Source organism: Labrus bergylta, chromosome 8, assembly GCF_963930695.1.
Source record: "Labrus bergylta chromosome 8, fLabBer1.1, whole genome shotgun sequence".
NCBI lineage: Eukaryota > Metazoa > Chordata > Actinopteri > Labriformes > Labridae > Labrus > Labrus bergylta.
In genome coordinates, this window is record NC_089202.1 from 30329136 (window position 1) to 30351196 (window position 22061).

At 41.0% G+C, this 22061-nt stretch overlaps 2 protein-coding genes and 2 non-coding genes across 4 annotated transcripts; 3 read left to right on the top strand and 1 right to left on the bottom strand.

Moving 5' to 3' along the window:
• Positions 1-7420: 7420 nt before the first annotated feature.
• On the top strand, positions 7421-12683 carry cd83 (CD83 molecule). Its single transcript, XM_020654601.3, has 5 exons — positions 7421-7550; positions 7664-7800; positions 8796-9024; positions 10147-10250; positions 10350-12683. The coding sequence occupies exons 1-5, from the start codon at positions 7505-7507 to the stop codon at positions 10515-10517; spliced, it is 684 nt and encodes a 227-aa protein (XP_020510257.1). The 5' UTR covers positions 7421-7504; the 3' UTR covers positions 10518-12683.
• A 1680-nt stretch (positions 12684-14363) lies between these two features.
• On the top strand, positions 14364-14445 carry trnas-aga (transfer RNA serine (anticodon AGA)). Its single transcript has one exon. It is a non-coding gene; the product is annotated as a tRNA-Ser (tRNA).
• Positions 14446-15269: 824 nt separating this feature from the next.
• Positions 15270-22013, top strand: cfap418 (cilia and flagella associated protein 418). The gene is made up of 6 exons (XM_020654609.3): positions 15270-15513; positions 18255-18357; positions 18595-18659; positions 19475-19540; positions 19757-19852; positions 20754-22013. The coding sequence occupies exons 1-6, from the start codon at positions 15368-15370 to the stop codon at positions 20911-20913; spliced, it is 636 nt and encodes a 211-aa protein (XP_020510265.2). The 5' UTR covers positions 15270-15367; the 3' UTR covers positions 20914-22013.
• trnas-aga (transfer RNA serine (anticodon AGA)) lies at positions 17711-17792 on the bottom strand. The gene has a single exon. It is a non-coding gene; the product is annotated as a tRNA-Ser (tRNA).
• Positions 22014-22061: the final 48 nt, after the last annotated feature.

The following is a 22061-nucleotide window of genomic DNA, read 5'->3' on the forward strand; positions in this document are numbered from 1 at the left end:
AGACTTTTACCTTAGCAAACAACAAAAGTGATGAGATGTTAGTTGTTGTTTTTTGGGGGGGTAAAAGTTATCTTAGTTTGAGTTGATTTGATATACGGGTGATCTCTGTATATCAAGCTTTTTTCTGTGATCTCTGGCGGCTGCATTAAGACATAAAAAAACACTAAAAGCTACTTCCACCAAATGCCGCAGAGGATGGAATAAATACTTTAAATAATGGGGGTGTTATGTAAATAGGATGTAAAGCAGGAAACTTGTTTTTCTAGGTCAAATCAAACAGCGGTAAGAGTCACCCAACAAGAGATCAAAACAGATGTGAGTCCTCGAGTGTAGCTGCTTCACACTGCTAGGCACTGCTAGCGAGGTAGTGGGTAGTTTCATAGCTTATTAAACATTTTGAAAAAAAATAGACAAAGCTTATATAAATATTGCTTAACATCTTTCTAAAGTGCGAGAGGACGGCAAGCAGAAGCCAGAAAATCTTGAGCGGCAGTGTACCATAGAGACAACTGGTTTTCAGAGCTCGATCGTTTGTTCAACTAAATGATCGCCCCATGAAGAGGTAGCAGCAGCAGCAGCAGGATAACGGACCCTGCAGCAAAAAGGAAAATAAGAAAGGTTACCTCACAGCGAAGCCAGAAGTATTACAACTCATCACCCACAGAACAAGTAGAATCCAGCCTTTACTGTTCAGAGGACATATGATCCCCCTCCTCCACCTTTTCAAACAGACCCCTCCTCCACCTTTTCTAACAGTCCTCCTCCACCTTTTCTAACAGTCCCCTCCTCCACCTTTTCAAACAGACCCCTCCTCCACCTTTTCAAACAATCTCCTCCTCCACCTTTTCAAACAGTCTCCTCCTCCACCTTTTCAAACAGACCCCTCCTCCACCTTTTCAAACAATCTCCTCCTCCACCTTTTCTAACAGTCCTCCTCCTCCACCTTTTCTAACAGTCCCCTCCTCCACCTTTTCAAACAGACCCCTCCTCCACCTTTTCAAACAATCTCCTCCTCCACCTTTTCAAACAGTCTCCTCCTCCACCTTTTCAAACAGTCCCCTCCTCCACCTTTTCAAACAGTCCTCCTCCACCTTTTCAAACAGTCTCCTCCTCCACCTTTTCTAACAGTCCTCCTCCACCTTTTCAAACAGTCCCCTCCTCCACCTTTTCAAACAGTCTCCTCCTCCACCTTTTCAAACAGTCCTCCTCCACCTTTTCAAACAGTCCTCCTCCACCTTTTCAAACAGTCCCCTCCTCCACCTTTTCTAACAGTCCCCTCCTCCACCTTTTCAAACAGTCCCCTCCTCCACCTTTTCAAACAGACCCCTCCTCCACCTTTTCAAACAGTCTCCTCCTCCACCTTTTCAAACAGACCCCTCCTCCACCTTTTCAAACAGTCCCCTCCTCCACCTTTTCAAACAGACCCCTCCTCCACCTTTTCAAACAGTCTCCTCCTCCACCTTTTCAAACAGACCCCTCCTCCACCTTTTCAAACAGTCCTCCTCCACCTTTTCAAACAGTCCCCTCCTCCACCTTTTCTAACAGTCCCCTCCTCCACCTTTTCAAACAGTCCCCCTCCTCCACCTTTTCAAACAGTCCCCCTCCTCCACCTTTTCAAACAGACCCCTCCTCCACCTTTTCAAACAGTCCCCCTCCTCCACCTTTTCAAACAGTCCCCTCCTCCACCTTTTCAAACAGTCCCCTCCTCCACCTTTTCAAACAGTCCTCCTCCACCTTTTCAAACAGTCCCCTCCTCCACCTTTTCAAACAGACCTCCTCCACCTTTTCAAACAGACCCCCTCCACCTTTTCAAACAGTCCCCTCCTCCACCTTTTCAAACAGACCTCCTCCACCTTTTCAAACAGACCTCCTCCACCTTTTCAAACAGACCTCCTCCACCTTTTCAAACAGTCCTCCTCCACCTTTTCAAACAGTCCCCTCCTCCACCTTTTCAAACAGTCCCCTCCTCCACCTTTTCAAACAGTCCCCTCCACCTTTTCAAACAGTCCTCCTCCTCCACCTTTTCAAACAGACCCCCTGTGGTCTAAATGAAACATCTGTGCTTTGGTCAAAATATAACATGAATTAAGCACCAGAGGAGCAAAGTAGGGCACAGATGAATGATGAAATCTTGATGTGTGTCCCTGTCAAGGGACTGTAGAATTAAAAAGGTGGACGACAAGGCAGCTGCCCAAAAGTGAAGCCAAACAATTAGAACTCCCCCTACTGAGTGGCTGCAGTGTATGATATAAGCTCCGCCTCCTCCATGTCAACAGATGGGACATGGATACATTTTCTCCAACATGGTTTCTGTCTTACTATTTAGAACTTTAGAAACTGTGAGTGTCTACTTCAAACAGACACAATAATCTGTTCTGCTGTGGACTGAATCCCCTGAGTGACCTTTGACCTTAAATCAGGAGGTTAAAAGCGATATTTGGTTTTAGAGGAAGGGGTGGGACCAGACGATCCCCGCTGCACAGGCTCTGGCTCCAAATGCTCATCATGTCAGCGGCCATCACAGAGGGGTGTTTTAGCTTTGTTTTTGTACATACAGAGGAGGTGGAGGCGTGTTGTCCATCTTTATATACAGTCAAAAGTAGGGATGCATGTTAACGGGGAGAGGAGAAGGGTTCAGATTTTCTATTTTCCCTGGATTTGTCACCATGTTAGTCTGGTTGCCATGGTCGCAGATCAATCAGATTTGGTAATCTATAAAAAGGGAACCCGCTCTGGGTCTTTGTAACATAACAATGAGTAAGGTCTGTTACCTGCTTTTTGTATCATAACAATGAGTAAGGTCTATTACCTGCTTTTTGTAACATAACAATGAGTAAGGTCTTTTACCTTCTTTTTGTAACATAACAATGAGTAAGGTCTTTTACCTTCTTTTTGTATCATAACAATGAGTAAGGTCTATTACCTGCTTTTTGTAACATAACAATGAGTAAGGTCTATTACCTGCTTTTTGTAACATAACAATGAGTAAGGTCTTTTACCTTCTTTTTGTAACATAACAATGAGTAAGGTCTGTTACCTGCTTTTTGTATCATAACAATGAGTAAGGTCTTTTACCTGCTTTTTGTAACATAACAATGAGTAAGGTCTGTTACCTGCTTTTTGTATCATAACAATGAGTAAGGTCTTTTACCTGCTTTTTGTAACATAACAATGAGTAAGGTCTTTTAGCTGCTTTTTGTATCATAACAATGAGTAAGGTCTTTTAGCTGCTTTTTGTATCATAACAATGAGTAAGGTCTGTTACCTACTTTTTGTAACATAACAATGAGTAAGGTCTGTTACCTTCTTTTTGTAACATAACAATGAGTAAGGTCTTTTAGCTGCTTTTTGTATCATAACAATGAGTAAGGTCTTTTACCTGCTTTTTGTATCATAACAATGAGTAAGGTCTTTTACCTGCTTTTTGTAACATAACAATGAGTGAGGTCTTTTAGCTGCTTTTTGTATCATAACAATGAGTAAGGTCTTTTACCTGCTTTTTGTTAAGTGTCTCGAGATAACACTTGTTATGAGTTGACGCTATACAAATAAAAATTGAGTGATTGATTACCTGGTGCCGAAAGAGAACCAGAGCAGGGGACGCCCATGAAGTTGATCCTTTCCTCCTTAACGGTGCCCTCCGACTGTGAAGAGGACAGAAAAAAATCAACCCTGAACATAAAAACCTCAGACTGTTCTCAAAAGTCTCACAACATTAACACAAATGTTTTGTAGTTAGGAGGAAGATGCTGTTTTCTAAAATGAAACAGTCATCAGCTCGCTCTTGTCAAAGCCACTAGACTCCTCACACAGCTGACCCTGTGTCCACCTAGCGTTTATTTTCGTTTATTTTAATTTAGTTGTTTTCGATGAGGTTGCAGCAGAAAGCGGCCGCCTGGAGAAAAAGCGCAGCGCCCAGTTCTGCTTTTTTTTGTGTGGCCGCTCCGAGAGCTCAAGCTGAAAATCTTTCAACTTTTCAGGAAGGCGCTGTTGACGTCACCGCGCAGTAAAAAGTAAAAGAGCAGTGTCGATCATACAGCGGCTGCTGTCAACAGACTGTTGTCATGGAGACAGGACGGCGCTTTTTCTGCCCGGAAAAAAACTCTTAATATGTTTGTGCTAGTGGTCGATTCTTATGATGTAAATTATTATGGATTGGTCAATAAAACTAAAAACTAACCACCTGTCTGTACCGAGTGAACCCACTCATCTGGAACTGGAACTGAAAACTGAATGTAAATCAACTCAGACACTGTGGAACAAACCTTCCTGAGGGTCTGAGAGGAGAATATTGAGATTTTTAAACGCAGTCTTAAAACTCATTTATTCAGTCTGGCTTTTATATAGTGCTTTATATAAATTCAAATCTTAACATTACTGTTTTGTCTTTTTTATCCAACTACAATTTTAAATATTCTATGTATTTATTTTAATATCTTATTGCTTTTGTGTTGTATTTAATTTTTTTAATTCTTATTGGTGTGCATTAGTATCTCAGTGATTTTTTTAAACAATTTTTTCGTCAATAACTTTTCTGCCCTCTTGTAAAGCACTTTGAACTGCAATTTAATTTGTCTGAAAGGTGCTGTGTAAATAAAGTTTGATTGATTGATTGAACTCAGAGCTCAGGGTTAGACTGAGAGTTTGGTGAACCTTTAAGAGGAGAGATGTAACTGTTGTTTCTGTTTCTTTAGGATCTGTAAAGTTGTCAGACAATCTCAGAGTTACAAACACCAGGCTTCCCGTTTCACTCGCTCTAAAATATAATAAAATGGATGACTTACCGTCTTGCACACCGTCTTGGCCTGTAGGTCAACACATTTGTCCAGCAGCATCACTCCTTCTTTAATCTCCTTGCACGGTGTCATGCAGCCACTCTGCGACCCTTCGGTTCTGTAGTAGGCGAAGGGCTGCAAGAAGAAAAAAGAACAGCACAAAGGCAATCTGATAATGAGCAGATTAAAAAGTGATTTTCTACAAGTTGATGTAGAGGCTGATTCCCTCAGCTGTGTTCCCCTAAACGTACCGATTCTATTCTGTCCCCAATATCGGTATCAGCCTCAAAAACCCCAGATCAGTTTGTAAAAACATCTCAGCTACATGTGTGCGTGTTGAGGTGAGATTTTTTACCGTGTCGTTTTCGCTCCATGTGAGGTCCCAGTTTGGGTTGAAGCTAACGACGTGTTGGTCACAGCATTTATATGTGGAGTTGCTACGCATCACCTCCGAGCTGCTCCTCACGCTGGTAACAATTACTGGGTGTGCAGAAGAAGAAGAAGAAGAAGAAGAAGAAGAAGAAGAAGAAGAATCAGGCATGTGAATGTCAAAGCCGTGTTTTTTCATTTTTCCCTCCAAAACCTGAAAGCTTCCAGATCGGGTGCTCAGAGGTCACACTTTGCTGAACGTATCTCACATATACTGAATTTACCTGCCACTAAATGTATCAAAAAATATAACAGGAGGATCGTCAGATTCACCTTAAACCTGTTCACCTGGGACGTGATCACTCTGTCGACAGCATCAGAAACATTTATTCTATTTGACGCCATGACACGGGCAGACACGAGGGAGTTCTCAATCAAAACAATCATATAAGATGACGTCGAGGCCGGCGGGGAATCATGGGAGTGATTCTGCTACTGCACCCTCCACGGTTGGGGCGGCACACGATCCGGGGATCATTCAAAGTGCTTTCTCTGTTTCATCTCACCTGTCTGAGTTTATCATGCAGGTGTCTGTATCGTAATCAGAAATGATAAAAAGTGGATGGGTGCGTCTCTCGTTGTTTTGCTGTTGTGTTAATGTGTTGATCTTTAGTGTTTGAACAGGCCTGTTAGTATGCGGGGGAGGGGTGGGGGGGGGGGGGGGGGGTTGCGAGCTAAACAAAGGGGTGTAGTTTAGGAATTAATCCATCAAAACTCCGACACGTTTTTTTGTGTAACTTAGACAAGGTGCAGGAGTTTAAATGACATTTTTATTGGGTGCACAGGGATTCTATTTTTGGAATGGATATATTTAGATTTTTACTAACGGGGACAAACATGGTGCATATGGTACATTATATTCACTCAAATGGTACTTTAAAGCTTTAAAACATTACTTACATCCATGCATTAATTAGTTCTTAATTGCTGTGTTTTTTTAATGAATTAAGTCAGTTTAATCAATAAATGATTCTGAAGAAAACAGAAAATAAGACCCCCTGAATGTGACCCCAATGTGTAAGTATTACAAAGATCCCAAAAGGTTGACAGTCACCTCATAGTAACCTCAAACTTTCCTGACACGTGCTGGGGATTCCCCTGAACTTTATGTAAACAGAAACTGACCTTCTTGGAACAACAGGGGAATCCCATTGGCTGCTTTCACTTTCGTAGGGGGTTTACAGACTATATCTACACTATAGAATAACAGATTCACGTATTTTTGCATTGTTTATGTGCTAGCATTAGCTCAGGGGATTCCTATCACAAAATGCTTCTTTATTGAACATGTATTAAAAAGTTAGCAGAAAGTCAGTGCAGGTCCGGCGCAGCTAATAGGACGACTCGACAACACAGCAACAAAGAGAAGAAAAATCAACCAATCAGAGGGTCACAAAGCAGAAACAAGTGTAACTATGATGTAACAACAATATGTGTGAAATATATTAAAGTATAATAACAACAGTAAACAAAGAGTTACATGTGATGTGATCGGTTAGAAAGGAGCCGCAGAACCTCATTCGAAAAACTGCGATTTTAATGTTTTTTCTGTTTTCTGACAAATTTCTTCAGCAAATAAATAAAGTTTTAGATATTCAAGTAAATCTAGAGGTGGCGACAATCGATTTGGCTGGTATTAACTTGACTTTTATGGGACAGTCACTTAACAATACAGTATTTAGGGTATGAGAGCAGGCCTACTAGCTTAATGCCGGTGTCTTTAAAAGTTTACAGGACTCTTCCTGTCGACGTCACTGTCGCGCCGATTTGTCCAGAAGTCGTTAAACTTCACTCCTATGAATGAACGTGTGCTTTTTTTGAGGCATTAATATGCAGCCAGAAGAAGTTTAATTTTGTTGGCGCAGCATCGCTAACGGGATTAATACGTAATGACGTAATGACGTTAGCCCGTTAGCCCGTTAGCCCGTTAGCACGTTAGCTTTGACATGTTGGTAAAATAAAGTCACAAATCAAAAGCTGCATTCTCATCAGGGACTCTCAACATAACGCCAACGACGTCTTACTCACTGTGCACAACATATAAGTAGATAAGATGAAGAGATGATTTCATGATGATGATCTTGTGGTGCAGCCGCAGGACACGCTGGAAGATAAAAAAAGATGGCAGAACGCATTAAGCCCCGCCCCCACCACGCCCCCGCCCCGCCCCCGCCCCGCCCCCATCACGCCCCGCCCCCTTCAAGGAAACCGTTCCTGTTTAAAATAAACACACTGCTTACTTCTGCTTTCGACATCGTGGTGTATAAAAGCTGCTTCCCAGAATCAGGACCAACAACATCATGATGACTTCAGAGTTTATCAACGTGGCTCTGCTGCTCTCTCTGTGTAAGTATAAAAAACTAATCTCACTTCATTTCAACAAATATGATCTGTGTGATATCTCCTCTGACGTCTCTACATGCACAGTGATCAAACCTAACGACAGGTGTGTTTCTCAGGTGGGTGTCCTACTCTCAGCATGACTGTCAAACACGACGTGGTGGAGGTGAAGTCTGTGGTGGGACAGGACTCCATCCTGCCCTGTCCCGCGGTTTTTAAACCAGGGGTGGAGTACTTATCACTCACATGGTACAAGGTAAAACACACCTTTATTTCATGTGTTTGATTTATACACACAGACTGACACTTTTGGATTTCTACTTCAGTTTGTGGATTTAAAACAAATAATTATATATATTATAATTTCCTGGCGCTTCAGCGAAAGCACACACGGCCTCATCTGATTGGCTGGTTTATATTTAAACGTTTACTTTCACTTTCTGTAAGGAACTCTGTCTAAGCTTAAGTAGGACAAAGCTGTACTTTTCTTTTACAGTATGCAGTTTAAACAGCATAAAGTTTAACAGTTACCAGCCTCTTCTATATATATTACAAATGTTTAGACAACAGAATCCACGTTTCATGACCATGAAAATACCATTTTATCTCTGTCAATTAAAGGTCAGGACATTTTATTTTTTTTGTACTTTTCTAACCAAAAGTCAGTCATTAAGGCAGTTTCTATGAGTAACACTGAACTATTATAGATTTAAAGCAAATGTTCTCTTGAGACACTTTACAAAAGAGCAGCTTAAAAGACCTTCCTCTTTGTTATATTATTAGTTTGTTCACACCTGCAGAAAACTCCTGAAAAACTCCTGATATCTGCAGAAGTGGTGGGTGGGGGGGGGATGTTTATCATGGTGCATAGACTTCAGCACGTTTAACAAATACATTAGGAAAGTTACTTCTGATGAATTTGTGCATCTTAAACTGTGTTCAGGAGTTTGCCTTTGGACTGGATGTTGTTTTTCACACCGTTCTAAAAGGATTGAATGTGCACTTTGTTTTTCAAAGCGTCAGCACTTTTGGAAAGTGTTGATCATTAGAATTAAAGAGGCAGTGTTGTTTTTTTTAAGTGTGTGTTATAAAGAAGCACTGAGGGAGGAACTTATGCAGGTGTTTAGCAGTATCACATTTAAAATGATTAAACTACAAATAAAACCACCGTTAGTGATAGTCAGTGAATGAAACAGTAGTTTAATGATGGTTACGCAGGTCCATAACGTATGTGTTCTGATGATGTCACAGGCGATAGATCCTCCCTCGTCCCGTCTCAGCGGCCTCCTGACCCGAGACCTCCCGAACGGCACGACGAGCTACTACCTGGGCATGGAGCGAGAGATGGAGCTGCTGGAAGACTCCCCGGACGTCTTCATGCCCAACGTGACCTGCGCCGACCGCGGCGTGTACACATGTTACCTGGCGGCACCCGTGGGAGAGCAGAACAGGGAGAGGCAGGTCGTCCTCAGTGTGGCAGGTAATACTCACCTGAAGTTTCTAATTTCTCTTAAGAGGATTCATTTATTTCTTTTTTGTGGTAAAGTCGCTTCTCTTGTTTGAATAAGAGTCAGACAACTCTCGTATCACAGTTTGTGTTTGGCGTCCTGACTCCGACCTCGTCGCTTCTCACAGTTTTATTTTACATGAAGACATTTCAGTTGAGTTCAGTGGGAGGTGAAACATCGCCTCAGGTGTCGTGATTTGAATCAGAGGAAGTCCAGACTCAGTCAAGTTTCACACCATGGTTTCAGAGTGTAGGTTTCATAGTGAGAAGACCTTTCAAGCATGTCTGCTTTTAAAAACGTGGGAAACCCCCCCCCCCATAAAATCTCACTTCAGAAGAATTAGAAGTAACTCGTAGCCTCTTATTGGTTAACAAGAGCTGTGTCTGAAAGGAAACTACTCTCTGTGAAGACAGGATGTTGTAAAGGTGTGTGATCATTATCCTACCCTGTATGGTGCTCTCGTTGTATCCCTTAGCAACACCTGCAGGAGCACCAGAGGAGCTTTGTGACCCTGTATAAACCAGCTCTCTCTCGCTCCATGAAATACTCGTTTTCTGTTATTTTTTGATGTCACTTAAATGTCAGCAGTAAGGCGGGAAAAGTCACTAAAACATAAAAAGATTCATTCTCAGCCTTCACAACAGGATATTAATAATGCTTTAAAAATGCAGCTTTGCAGGACAAAGGAACTTTATCCATCCAAACATTAGCAGCCTCTCCAGAAACAGTCGATGAGAAAGCGTCCTTGTGTGACTTGATTTGACTAACTGAAGGAGTTTCTCATGACTCAAAGGAGTGAAGAGAGATAAAGGATCAGCGGTCATGATAAATTGTCTGCTGAACACGATCTGTGTGTGTGTGTGTGTGTGTGTGTGTGTGTGTGTGTGTGTGTGTGTGTGTGTGTGTGTGTGTGTGTGTGTGTGTGTGTGTGTGTGTGTGTGTGTGTGTGTGTGTGTGTGTGTGTGTGTGTGTGTGTGTGTGTGTGTGTGTGTGTGTGTGTGTGTGTGTGTGTGTGTGTGTGTGTGTGTGTGTGTGTGTGTGTGTGTGTGATCCAGTTTATTCCGGCTCAAACTTCAGTTTCTTTTCTCCTCCAGATTGTTCTGATGAGTCGTCGGAAACCCTGATAAAAGACGCTTACATGGTGGTTGCCGCCACGCTGCTGCTGATCTTTGCACTCATTATTTTCAAGATAAGCTATGTAAGTGATTTTAAATGTGCTTACACACACACACACACACACACACACACACACACACTGCAGCACTAACACAGTTTCTCTTTTCTGTCTCCGTCGCAGGTTTGTTTGAAGAACATCCTCCGAGAACGAAACGATACGACGATAACAACGAAGGAAACGTTATTGGACGCTAAGCTCAAACCGCTCGGAAAGAAGGACCTCATGTCGATTCAGACTTTGGGTCCCAAACCGTCGAAAACCACCACGAAGAAACACGCCTGTGTTTGAAGAGAAAGTCTGCGCTGGAGTTTCTTCTTCAGCAGAAAGAATCACAAAAACCTCAAAAGGGTTCTCAAAAATTGAGTGTCTTTGACTTCATTTAGAGAACTAATGAAACATGTTTGAGCCTCTGAGTGAAACATAAACAAGCCGAAGGAGGCTTCGAGGTCTGAGTGTGAACGCAGAGCTGAAAACAACACACTCAGGGGTAGTTTTGCGTCTCTTTACCTTTGAGCTTTCACACTGAATCTACGTCGGTACGACATCACTGCAGACGTTTAACAGCAGTGCAGTTTCTCTCCTCTTACTCGTCTGTGTCTACCTCTAAATAACTCCGCCCCCATCATTACGCCTCCATCTTTGCCTTTTCTCGGTCCTCTTGACTCCCCAGGCTGACTTGGTCATTTTTTTCCTCCATCCTGGAGCGCTGCACTTGGAAAATGTTCACTTCAGCACTGGACAGCGCCACCCATGTCCGCCTTTAATGACTCTTTTTCGGCCATCCTTCTTCACCTCTTCCCCCTCTTCATCCCCCATCATTACACCTCCTCATTACGGCAATGTGAAAGGGGCTATTTGAAGAAAGAGGAGGGAGGAGTTTATGGAGAAAAGGTTGTCTGTTGATTTGTTTTATTCTTTGAGATTTTTATTTGTTGTAAAGGAGGATTTTAAACAGGATTATGTAAAGTTAGACAAAGTTCTAATTTAAGTGCACACTTTGTAGACATGTTACATCTGTTGTTTTGAAGTGTATGTTAGTTATTTATGGATTTAGAGACTTTTTTTACTTGGTGATACTGCACCTTTAATTTCAGAGTTAAATGATTATCATGCATCTCCTTTTTGTGGTCTTACTGAGAATATAGACACATTATATAAATCACATGACAAATATGTCCCAAGGCTTGACCCAGAATTTATTAACAAAAAGAAAATGTTGGTAGCGAAACAAATGAGTAACATATATTAAATAACAGTAAACACACATTCTTATTTTTGATATCTTTTCGGACTTATTTACTTTGTATTTAATATTACTTTGTGTTTTTTACTCATATTGTGTGTTTGGATAACCTGCTGCTGTAACGCCACAATTTCACAGTTTGGGATCAAAAAAGTAATTCTATTCTATTCTAAACCCAAAATATGGAAGCCTGCTATACTGACTTGTCTCAAATGTTTCTGAACATGAAACCAGACGGAAAGTCTGAATCATTAGCAGAAGTGTGACTTCTTCTAAGTACGCCTCCCATGTTAAATATAGAGGTGGGAAACTTTGCATTTTACTGTATTTTTACACTTAGGGTAGATATTAAAGACGGGACGGGCCTGTCTTTAATATCTGAGTTTGTTAAAGTCTCTGTGAGTTATTCTTCATAAGGATGCACAGAGAAAGCAGTACAGATTAATACATGTTTAAACAGTTACATTAAAAACCTGTATCTCAATCAGGAGAGACAAGATGATAAAGAACTTTATTTTTTATTTACAATAACCTCTGGAAGTTACAATCCAGGATTTATACCTTTGACCTCTCCCTAAAGCCGTACTGAGTTGGAAAAAGGACTTGCAGGAGTGTGCAGCTCCCTCTACTTTGAACGAGTTGTAAGAGACTCTGAATCTTCAGGAGCCGGTGTCCTCTGAGGATTTTATCGGTCTTCTTATTGTGACTCTTATTGACCTTTTTTTTGGCCTTGTTTGATGCTTCTTGTATTTTGTGATCATTTTATTCTTGTGTTTTATTTCTAAAACAAAGTTAACATGTCTTTATCTGGCAGCTCTTCTAAAAGATGTTCTTAATCTCAGTGAGACTTTTCCTGGTTAAATAAAAAAATATTGGATAATGTGGAAATGTGACTTTGTCTCTTGGACTCTTTGTGGTTTGTTGATGTGTATCAGACTTCAGGCCACCTCTGCATGTGTCAGCGCCCCAGTTTCCAACCACCCTAGTCCTAATAGTCTGGACACGCCCCTGAATTACTGACAGTAGAAGGATTAAGAATGGATTTTAAAAAAGGTTAAAAGCAAAAGGTGAAATCACAAAAGCATGAAGACGTGATTTAAAGGATGTTTCTGTGGATATTCAAACCCTGTGTTGTGCAGGATTTCTCTTTTTTTATCTGAAATGCCCAAACTTCAGAGGATATTGTTGCAAATAAAGTTTCTTTAATGTTTGAGGATAATGTTTGTTGTTGTTTTGTGACGGTATTATTACGCAATAAAAGAAGAGTTTGTTGTGAGCGGTAGATCTCCTGACTCTTGTTTCCTTATCTGAAATTTGAAAAGTAAACGATTCAAAGTGGAAATAAAGACTCAAACAGAGTGAAGGGAACATTTGACTGTTAGGAAATGATCTCCTTAAACTGAAAGTTGTGGGTGAAACGGTGCCGATGACACCAGACAGCTGTGATTTCCTATAGATTAACATCCGCAATATGCACAAAAAAAACACCTTTAGTGTGAATTAGGTCACTGTAAACTCTTTTTCTTATCTCTTCAAACTCGCCAAAAAACACCACAGGCAGGGGCGTGTCCAGAGGTGGCATGGGCCCCCCTTCAAATCTAATTGGCCACCCCAAAATCTTTAACTATTACTGCCAGAGGCGGGACTTGTGTTCATAGTTTCCCATGTGAAGATGTTTATTTACAATATTTAAAACACTTTAAATTGTGACTTTAGACCAACATATTGTTTTGAGTCCTTGAAGAATTCAGATTAAAATATGTATGTGGCTGTTATCTTGCCTCAGTTGGACACGCCCCTAACCACAGGATCATCTTTAAATGCATTCAGATCTTTGTGAACTTACACAAAGTAAAGGAAGTGGAGATTATTTTGTAATTTCTGTGAGCATACAGAGTGGAAAAATTCATCTTTTTGCGTTCACAGTCATTTAATAAAGAGACAACTCGGCTTTCTGAGCTGTGAAAGCAAAATGATCACACAAGGAAAATTACTGTAACATGGGTTTAAAACAACATGCATCTGCACACTGTCTAACTTGCAAACAAACATTTATTGACAACGTTTCAGTTCTAGCCAGTGTGCGAGAGTTCACCTTTAATTAAGTTTTTGGTGGAGACATTTCTCTCCTACAGTCCTGTGATGGATGTGTGGAGGTTTTTTTCTTTTTTACAATAAAATATAAACACAGTTAAAGAAAGTCATGTTCCTATTGTTCCATGGTTTTATTTCAACAGTTATTATTGTCACATTGCAACATTGAAAAAAGGGATTGAAGATGATTGGAGTTTCGTCCACAAGAGGGCGCTCCAGGATCGTTTAAGGATTTAACTGTCAGGTACTTTTTATTTCCTCGACTTTAACATTTATGTGACACAGATGGAAACAAACATCTCGTGTGGTGGACTCTTTTCTCTTTTTTAATCTTAATAATAACATGCACCTCTAAGGACAATGCAAAATATAGCAGACACAATTCTACACATCCGAACTTTGCATCCACCCTGAATGACTTTACAGACACTTCAGACACTGTGTGCTGGTCACAGGCTCATGAACATGAACCAAGTGTAGCCTACAGAACAGGAAGGACAATTAACTAATGAAGTATACACTTATAATCCTTTGTAATAACATATCTGCCCAAAGAAATAAGATGTATACCGTGTTGTAACTCTTCCACCTGGCCAGGTGCATGCGATTTGTTTTTTGGCAGGGATGCATTTCTTGGTATAACACCGGTACTGCCTTTATTAGACTTTTCAAAATGATATATTTTTTAAACAAAACATTTATATGAATTGTTAGTTTTCTGTACATACATTAAAAAGCTGTTTTTAAAAAACAAACTCAGTTTAGCAGCTCGATATTGATGACAACTGAGTCATCTGGTTGTCGTGGCCGAGTGGTTAAGGCGATGGACTAGAAATCCATTGGGATCTTCCCGCGCAGGTTCGAATCCTGCCGACAACGTGACGTTTTGTTTTTGTTCTTCACAACAAAAAACTATAATTTAACTTTTATTTAACTTTACCAAATTGAAGCTTAGTTGTCCTTTAGGGTATGCTAACAGCTAGGCTAACCATTCATTACTTATTTGATAAAGTGTATAAACGGAATTAACACATAACGGTACTTCCTTTTCAGTTTCAAAATAAAATATAATGCTGAGTCAAGCACTTGACAGTCTATGTTCTAGATTCAAGATGTGTAACCAGTAATAAAAGAGACAATACCTGTAGTGTTTTATTGAGATAGTCTGTCACATTTAAAAGTCAGTAATCTCACATTTACTCATATTTTTTAAAAAGTACCTCAAGTTGTCAAACAAATTAAGTTGTTAGAAAAGGAAAATATTTGCCTATTGATAAGAAGTATTTAGAAACAGAAAATGGTAACACTCAGGTGAGATACTAGGATATATATTCAATTCAAATCAAATAACTTCAGTTGTGTAAAAGAGCATCAATGCACACACAGCTCAGCACAAAAAACAAACAAAAACACACACATAGGAGTCTGTATTAAAAGCATGATAAATAGGTCATAAATAAAAGTTATGAGAGATTAAAAGAATAGTGTTAAAAATATATAAACAAATGGATCAGCCATTCATGAGCCTGAGAGATCTGTATCTGTGGCCGGAGGGGAGAAGTTTGAAGAGATGTGTGTGTGTGTGTGTGTGTGAGGTTTGTCCTCCTGTTGTAAATGCTGATTGGTTGTTGTGATATTGAAGGTTGAATCCTCTTTTTCACCAATGTAACTTTTATTTTGAAGGCAAGGCGGCTCCTCTTCCGCTCTGTTACCTAGCAACGTCGAACGCTCGCCTGCGTGCTCTCGGCTGCCTGCTGCTGGGTAGCTAGGTTAGCTCAAAGCTATCTGATAGATCGACACGATGATCGATGAAGGGGACGACGACCTGGACGAACTGCTCGATGAAGTGGAGGAAAAGTTTTGTCGTAACGTCGCCGTCACTTCGCGGGCTCTGGTGACGTCGAGTGAGGCTGGGAAAAAAGACGAAGACGGTCGGAGAAAACAAAGGTAAACAATGTAAACAATGTAAACAATGCTAACTCTGCTAGCTGAAACACAAGCAGTGGGATGTTTTCATGTTTTCTTTATGTTTATTTTAGTTTTGTAGCCACCGTGTTCTGTTTAAACGACCTCAGCTTCACTTTAATGATGAGCAGGATGTTATTAAAGTCAGCTGTTCATAACAACAACAACAACTTTCATCTTTCTAACATTGTTGTGAAACCAGATTCAAGATTCTGTTTGTTTATATTTTGTGTGATGAGTCTGAACACATTAAAACAGATGAAATGTTCTCACAGCCCCAAAGCAGCGTGACAGACTCATAAAGCTGCTGAGGATTAAAGTCAGGTCCTCAGGTGCTGCTTGTCAACAGGTAAAGCAGGCAACTGTTTGAGGCCCCCAGGACAGTAGGGGCCCCACAACGGCTGACACACTTTAAACCACAGCATATTGACAGTAGGAAACCTCCCTAATGGGGCCCCATGGGACAGCACTCACTCTCAATGCCCTGCTAAGTGTCACATTCAAGATTCAAGATTTTTATTTGTATTTGTATTTGTCACGTGCTCATCCAGATGTGCAGTGAAATGTGAAGATGCAATAAACACTCAAATGACTAACACATATATACACAGTAAAATAGAATATAATGTAAAAAATTTAAAAAAAGAATTAATTGAATATACAAAATATAGAATAATGTAAAAGTGTCCAGGGTGTCAAAGTGCAATGTGCAGATTAGAATGTGTGGTGTGTGTGCATCATGTAGTCACAGTTCTGTTTATGTTTTTATCTGAGGAGAGTGGAGTTAACAGTCCGGACAGCCGGAGGAAAGAAGCTCTTCCTGAGTCTTTCTGTGTTCGCCTTGATGTGTGGAAGACGCCTGCCAGAGAGTAGCCACGTAAACAGTCCGTTACCTGGGTGGTGGGGATCACTCATGATCCTGTTTGCCCTGGCTGTGCTCCTCCTTGTTAAGTGTCACATGCATTATTGTGGGAAAATAATAATGAGCGCTGGTTGGAGGGGCCCCCAATGAATGTTTGCCTAGGGCCCCAACAGACCATAGAAGCCCCCGCCCCCCCCCCCCCATGAGGTCTAAAAGTAAAAGTTTCTAACTTAGATTAGAAACAAACTTTGAAGGTGTGACTAAACTTTTGTCTTCGTTAGCTGAAGGGGAAACACTTTTATTCTGATCGGAAAGGCCATGTATTTGTTCGGTGTCTTTAATTGAATCTTACTGAATCCTAGTATTACAGTAGGCTGTAATTCCCATTGGCTTGTTGATTTGTAAACTTACTGATGGTATTTTAAGGGCCTTTGATTGCAGCACAGAAAAAGGTGTTTGAAGAGATATAGTTACCACGGGAACAGGTCCTTCAAATTCCTTACCTTACCCCCCATATCCCACACAAAACTCATAATGATGCACAAAGTACCAGTTCTACCGTGGTGAAGAAATACTGAATGCTTATTTTCATTTACCCAAAGAGAAAAGAGAACTTGATTGTGAAGACATTTTAAAATATCCACTTTAGGGCCCGACCGATATGGGATTTTTTTGGGGCCGATACCAATATCGATATTAGGCAGACAAAACAGCGGATACCGATATCTGTCTTAGATTTATCTTCAATCTGTAGAGATTCATATTCACATTTATTGTGTTGATCTCTCAAATGCAGTTATGTTATAATTCACTTAGCAGACGCTTTTATCCAAAGCAACTGATGCTCTTTGACACAAATGAAGTTCCTAACGGATAAATAAAATTATTTGAATTGAATATATATCCTAGTATCTCACCTGAGTGTTACTGTTTTCTGTTTCTAAATACTTCTTATCAATAAGCAAATATTTTCCTTTTCTAACAACTTGATTTGTTTGACAACTTGAGGTACTTTTTTAAAAATATGAGTAAATGTGAGATTACTGACTTTTAAATGTGACAGACTATCTCAATAAAACACTACAGGTATTGTCTCTTTTATTACTGGTTACTTCTTACACATCTTGAATCTAGAACATAGACTGTAAAGTGCTTGACTCAGCATTATATTATATTTTGAAACTGTGAAAAGGAAGTACCGCTATGTGTGAATAGCCTAGCTTTTAGCATACCCTGAAAGGACAACTTAGCTTCAATTTGGTGAAGTTAAAAAGACAATACAAGCTTTTTTTTGTGGAGAACAGAAACTAAACATCACGTTGTCGGCAGGATTCGAACCTGCGCGGGAAGATCCCAATGGATTTCTAGTCCATCGCCTTAACCACTCGGCCACGACAACCAGATGTTCATTAGGATCACAGAAGTCGAGCTGCTAAACTGAGTATGGTATTTAAAAACAGCTGGCTATTTCAAACACAACTGGAAAGTAACTGAGCATGTTTGTGCATCCTCACTCCACATGATGATGCTTGTTGTAATTAATATAGCGCCCTCTGCTGGTGACAGGCAGAAAGCTAACTGCTAGTGTAATACAATGATCATCAAAGGAAATTTTAGCCGATACCAGTATTCACCTGATAAGCTAATATCGGCCGATATCATCGTCTGGCTGATTAATCGGTCGGGCTCTACTCCACTTTGTTTAAGGTTTAAATTGGTGAATGTTTTCTCCCCACAGGTTTCAAAAAGCTTCAAAATCCGGTGTAAAAACGACGACCTAACCATTACATATTTAAATGATAAATATGAAGGTTTCATTAAATGTTTTTTTTTACTTAAAGTTTGGTTTCTTCTGATTTAGCGCCACAAAACCTGCACAGCCCATAAGCAGCATCTCTGAAGATATCGACGCTCTTCTGGAGGACTTACTGGAGGACGACTTCCCTGATCGTCCTCAACAAAAGGTGATCATGTACAGGAATCAGGGCCTGACCGATACAGGACTTACAGGTCCAGTACAGATATCGATTTTAAGGAGAGAGAAAATGTAATCTGTCTTAAATCTCTGTTTGATCTGTAGAGATAGATAGATTCATGTGTTGTGTTGATCCCTCAAATGCAGTTATCAAACACTTGTGGAAAAGATTTATAAAAAAAGACAGTATCGTCACTAGCTCTTCATGTACATGCTTTCCCCCCAGACTGACCAGTTTCCTAAAGCGACACAAGAGGAGAAGAAAGCATCCTCACAGGGCGGAGGGAGGAAGTAAGTTAATTCATTCATTTTGAATTTAAAACATCAACAACAACACGGTCGGATTGGAAATCATAAATAAACCGAGATTCCGATCCAAATTGAGGGAATGTTGCATCTCTGGGAAAGGAATCAGTTTATGGAGCAATCTTTGCAGAGAAACAGAAGAATCTGAATCAAACATATTTAACACAAATAAAGTCAGTACGTTGAGGAAATCTGATGAAATTTGATCTTTAAAGGAGGAGTCAGTAGCTTTTGTCGTTGCAGTTTGTAAACACAACATTCAAACTGGACCCCTCCTTCTGGGCTCATCGCCAACAGAACAGTAAAATCCAGTAAGAGGACAGAGTCTCTGCAGACACAGTCACCACCTCACATGTACGGAGGCCCAGAGGGGACGATGGAGCTGCATTTATATTCTGCAAATTCAAAACATTGGAGAGAGCTTTATTTCTCTCCCCCCCCCCCCCCCTCTCTCTAGAGTCACCATGTGGTGGACACTGAAGCTTCAGTGTTTATCCAGCTCTGCATCGAGTGAGGCAGCAGTATAATATAAATGACTGCTTTAGTCAGTGGAGTCTGGTGGCTTTGGAAAGAGTGATGTGATGGCTGTTTGTGGCACCAAAACACATTTTCTTCTTTTCCCAGTGGCCGGGTTCAAACGTGACCTCGGCCCTTTGCTTCATGCCGTCCGTCCACTCATTTCCTAAGTTGTGCAATAAAAAATACTCGTATTTGTGATGTTCTGTTTTGATTCTTTTGAAGCTGAATCCTGTTTTTTCTGTGCGTTCTGAGACAATCTGCACTGTTTGTTTTGGATCCAGGTGCTGTCCTGTTTTTGTTGGCGGGAGTTCTGCACCAAATGGTGTCGGAACAGCGACGTCGAAGAGGTGTGAAAACAATCATTTATACTCTGAGCGTGTGAACTGTCTCGTCTGTTTTGGGTTCACAAAGACACAGAGCTGATCTTGAATATTATTTAGTGAACTCAGAGGTCAAAGTTCACCTATTAAATAAAGCATACAAGTATTTAGACAAACAGGAACATAATGACGTACATGTTCTGCCTTCTCCTTACCTGTTATTGATCATCACCGTGGCAACAGGTGTTGTGACCAGCTGAGATGTACCTCCTGTGACTTCCGGGTGCTGATGTTTGACGACTGTGAGTGGGACTCGTCCTGTGATTACCTTTTCCTCAGGTGAGTCTGCAGTGACACAAACCAGACCATCAGCGACAAGAATCCCTGTTTCATTACTGATTATAAATAAAGATGTTACAGATATGGATCCTGATGAGGTGATTTATGGAATACAAGTGCAGAGTTTCACAGATGTTTTCTAGGTAGGAGGAAGAGACTACGACACACATGCAGGACAAAGGAGGCGCTAACTTCTCCGGATTAATTATCAAATTCAGAGAGAAGAAAGAAGAGAAAATGTGTCACAATTTGTAAGCCGTTGGGCGCCATGTTTACTTCCCACTTGGGGGCGTGTCCAGACTTTTTGACTGGGGTGGCGGGCCCACATGGGGCTGACTTATGCAGGGGTGTCATGAAGTTTTATTAATTGTTTTACCCTTTCTATCAACACTCATGATTTGGGGGCGCGCTGGTGGTGCAATGGTTAGAGTGCGCGTCCCATGTATTGAGACTCTCATCTCAAGCAGTAGGCCCGGGTTCACCTCCACCTGTGGCCTCTTTCCACATGTCATTCCCTGCTCTCTCTCCCTGGTTTCCAACTCTGTCCACTGTCCTCTCTCTGCATTAAAGGCACAAAAAGCCTAAAAATAAATCTTTAAGAAAAAAAAACACTCATGATTTGTACTAGTAAGTAACGCAATTTCATAGCGTATACGTTTTCAAAGCTTGATCCTTTAGGCAGGAAGAAAGAAGCTCAGGACACAAGAACTCAAATTATTGTTTGATGGAAGTAAGCTAATTCATTAAACAGTAGCTCAAGTATTTTTGACTGAATATTGACATTTTGATCCACTCCCTAACACACCACAGTGTCCTGTTTGACTCCATACTAGTGAGTCAGTGAGTCGGAGTGCTGAGGAGCTGAGTTTATTTATCCTCAGTGTCTCTGCGTTCTCTGTAGAAACAACATGCCGGACCGTCACAAGCTCCGAGCCAAGCTGAAGAGGAGGAGAGGTTTCCGGGCGTACGCCTGTCAGTGCAGCTGGATGTCCACGTCAGAGCCGACAGACCTCAGAGACCGAGATCAGCTCAGATGGGTCTGTGGAAAACACCAGGACTGAAGAACACAAACACTCACTGAGACGATACAGTCAGACACACTTCTACTTTCCATTCCTCTCTCTCTCTCTCTCTCTCTCTCTCTCTCTCTCTCTCTCTCCGTCTGTCTCTCTCTCTGTCTCTCTCTCTCTCTCTCCATCTGTCTCTCTCTCTGTCTCTCTCTCTCTCTCTGTCTCTCTCCTCTCTGTCTCTCAGCTCACACAAAAAAATCAGCAATGAAATCATGAGAATGGAAACTGGCAGAGTTTCGACGGAAATATTTATGAGAAGTCGAAGCAGCTTCATCAATAAAAAACCATAATGTTTTTAACATCTTTAATGGCTTTCACACTCGCGCAAAAATCCTTAAAAACCTCCTGAAGTGTTCACTCTGAGCGTCATGTGATCACTCAAACATCTGAATGTTTCTCTCTTCACTCTGAGCGTCATGTGATCACTCAAACATCTGAATGTTTCTCTCTCCACCTGAAGTTTCTCCTCCAGCCTCCTCGTAGTTATTCTGCAGAAAGTCAGAGTGAGCTGATGTGAGAACACAGCAGGATATAATCAGGAGAATTCACCTGGAGCCAGTGGGAGGAGCCAGTGGGAGGGGCCAGTGGGAGGGGGTGGTGACCTTTATTCACTGTGATCACTGCACGACCATAGACTGTCTGCACGCCACCTCTACCATCTCCGTGCTCTAATGAACCTGCTGCTGCATGTTTCCTGTTCTCCAGGATGTTCTTCTCCTCTCTTTAGTTCACACTGAGATTCTCTACAACTACACGTAGCACTGATATGAAGACACATATTCTCATTATAGCTCTGCTGCTTCATCCGCTACTTCCACGTTGCTCTTTTTACCTCATGCCTCATGAGACCCGCCGCCCCCGCCCGAAAGAGCTTATGTGGAAACGTCTTTTTTCATCTCCTATAAACACTTGAGTTCGACGTTAAACTGGACCAGACGATAATTGAAACACTGATTTGTTGAAAGGTTAATCAAAGATTTTATTTTTAATCAGTGTGAATCAAACCTGAGTGCGATCTAAATATTAACATTCTGATTTTCATAGAATACATTGTTCCATCCTTTGTCTGATAATAAACCTGTTGAACTGTTTTCCAGCCATATTTATTGAAATGTGTTGCGTCCTTTGATGTCCCATTT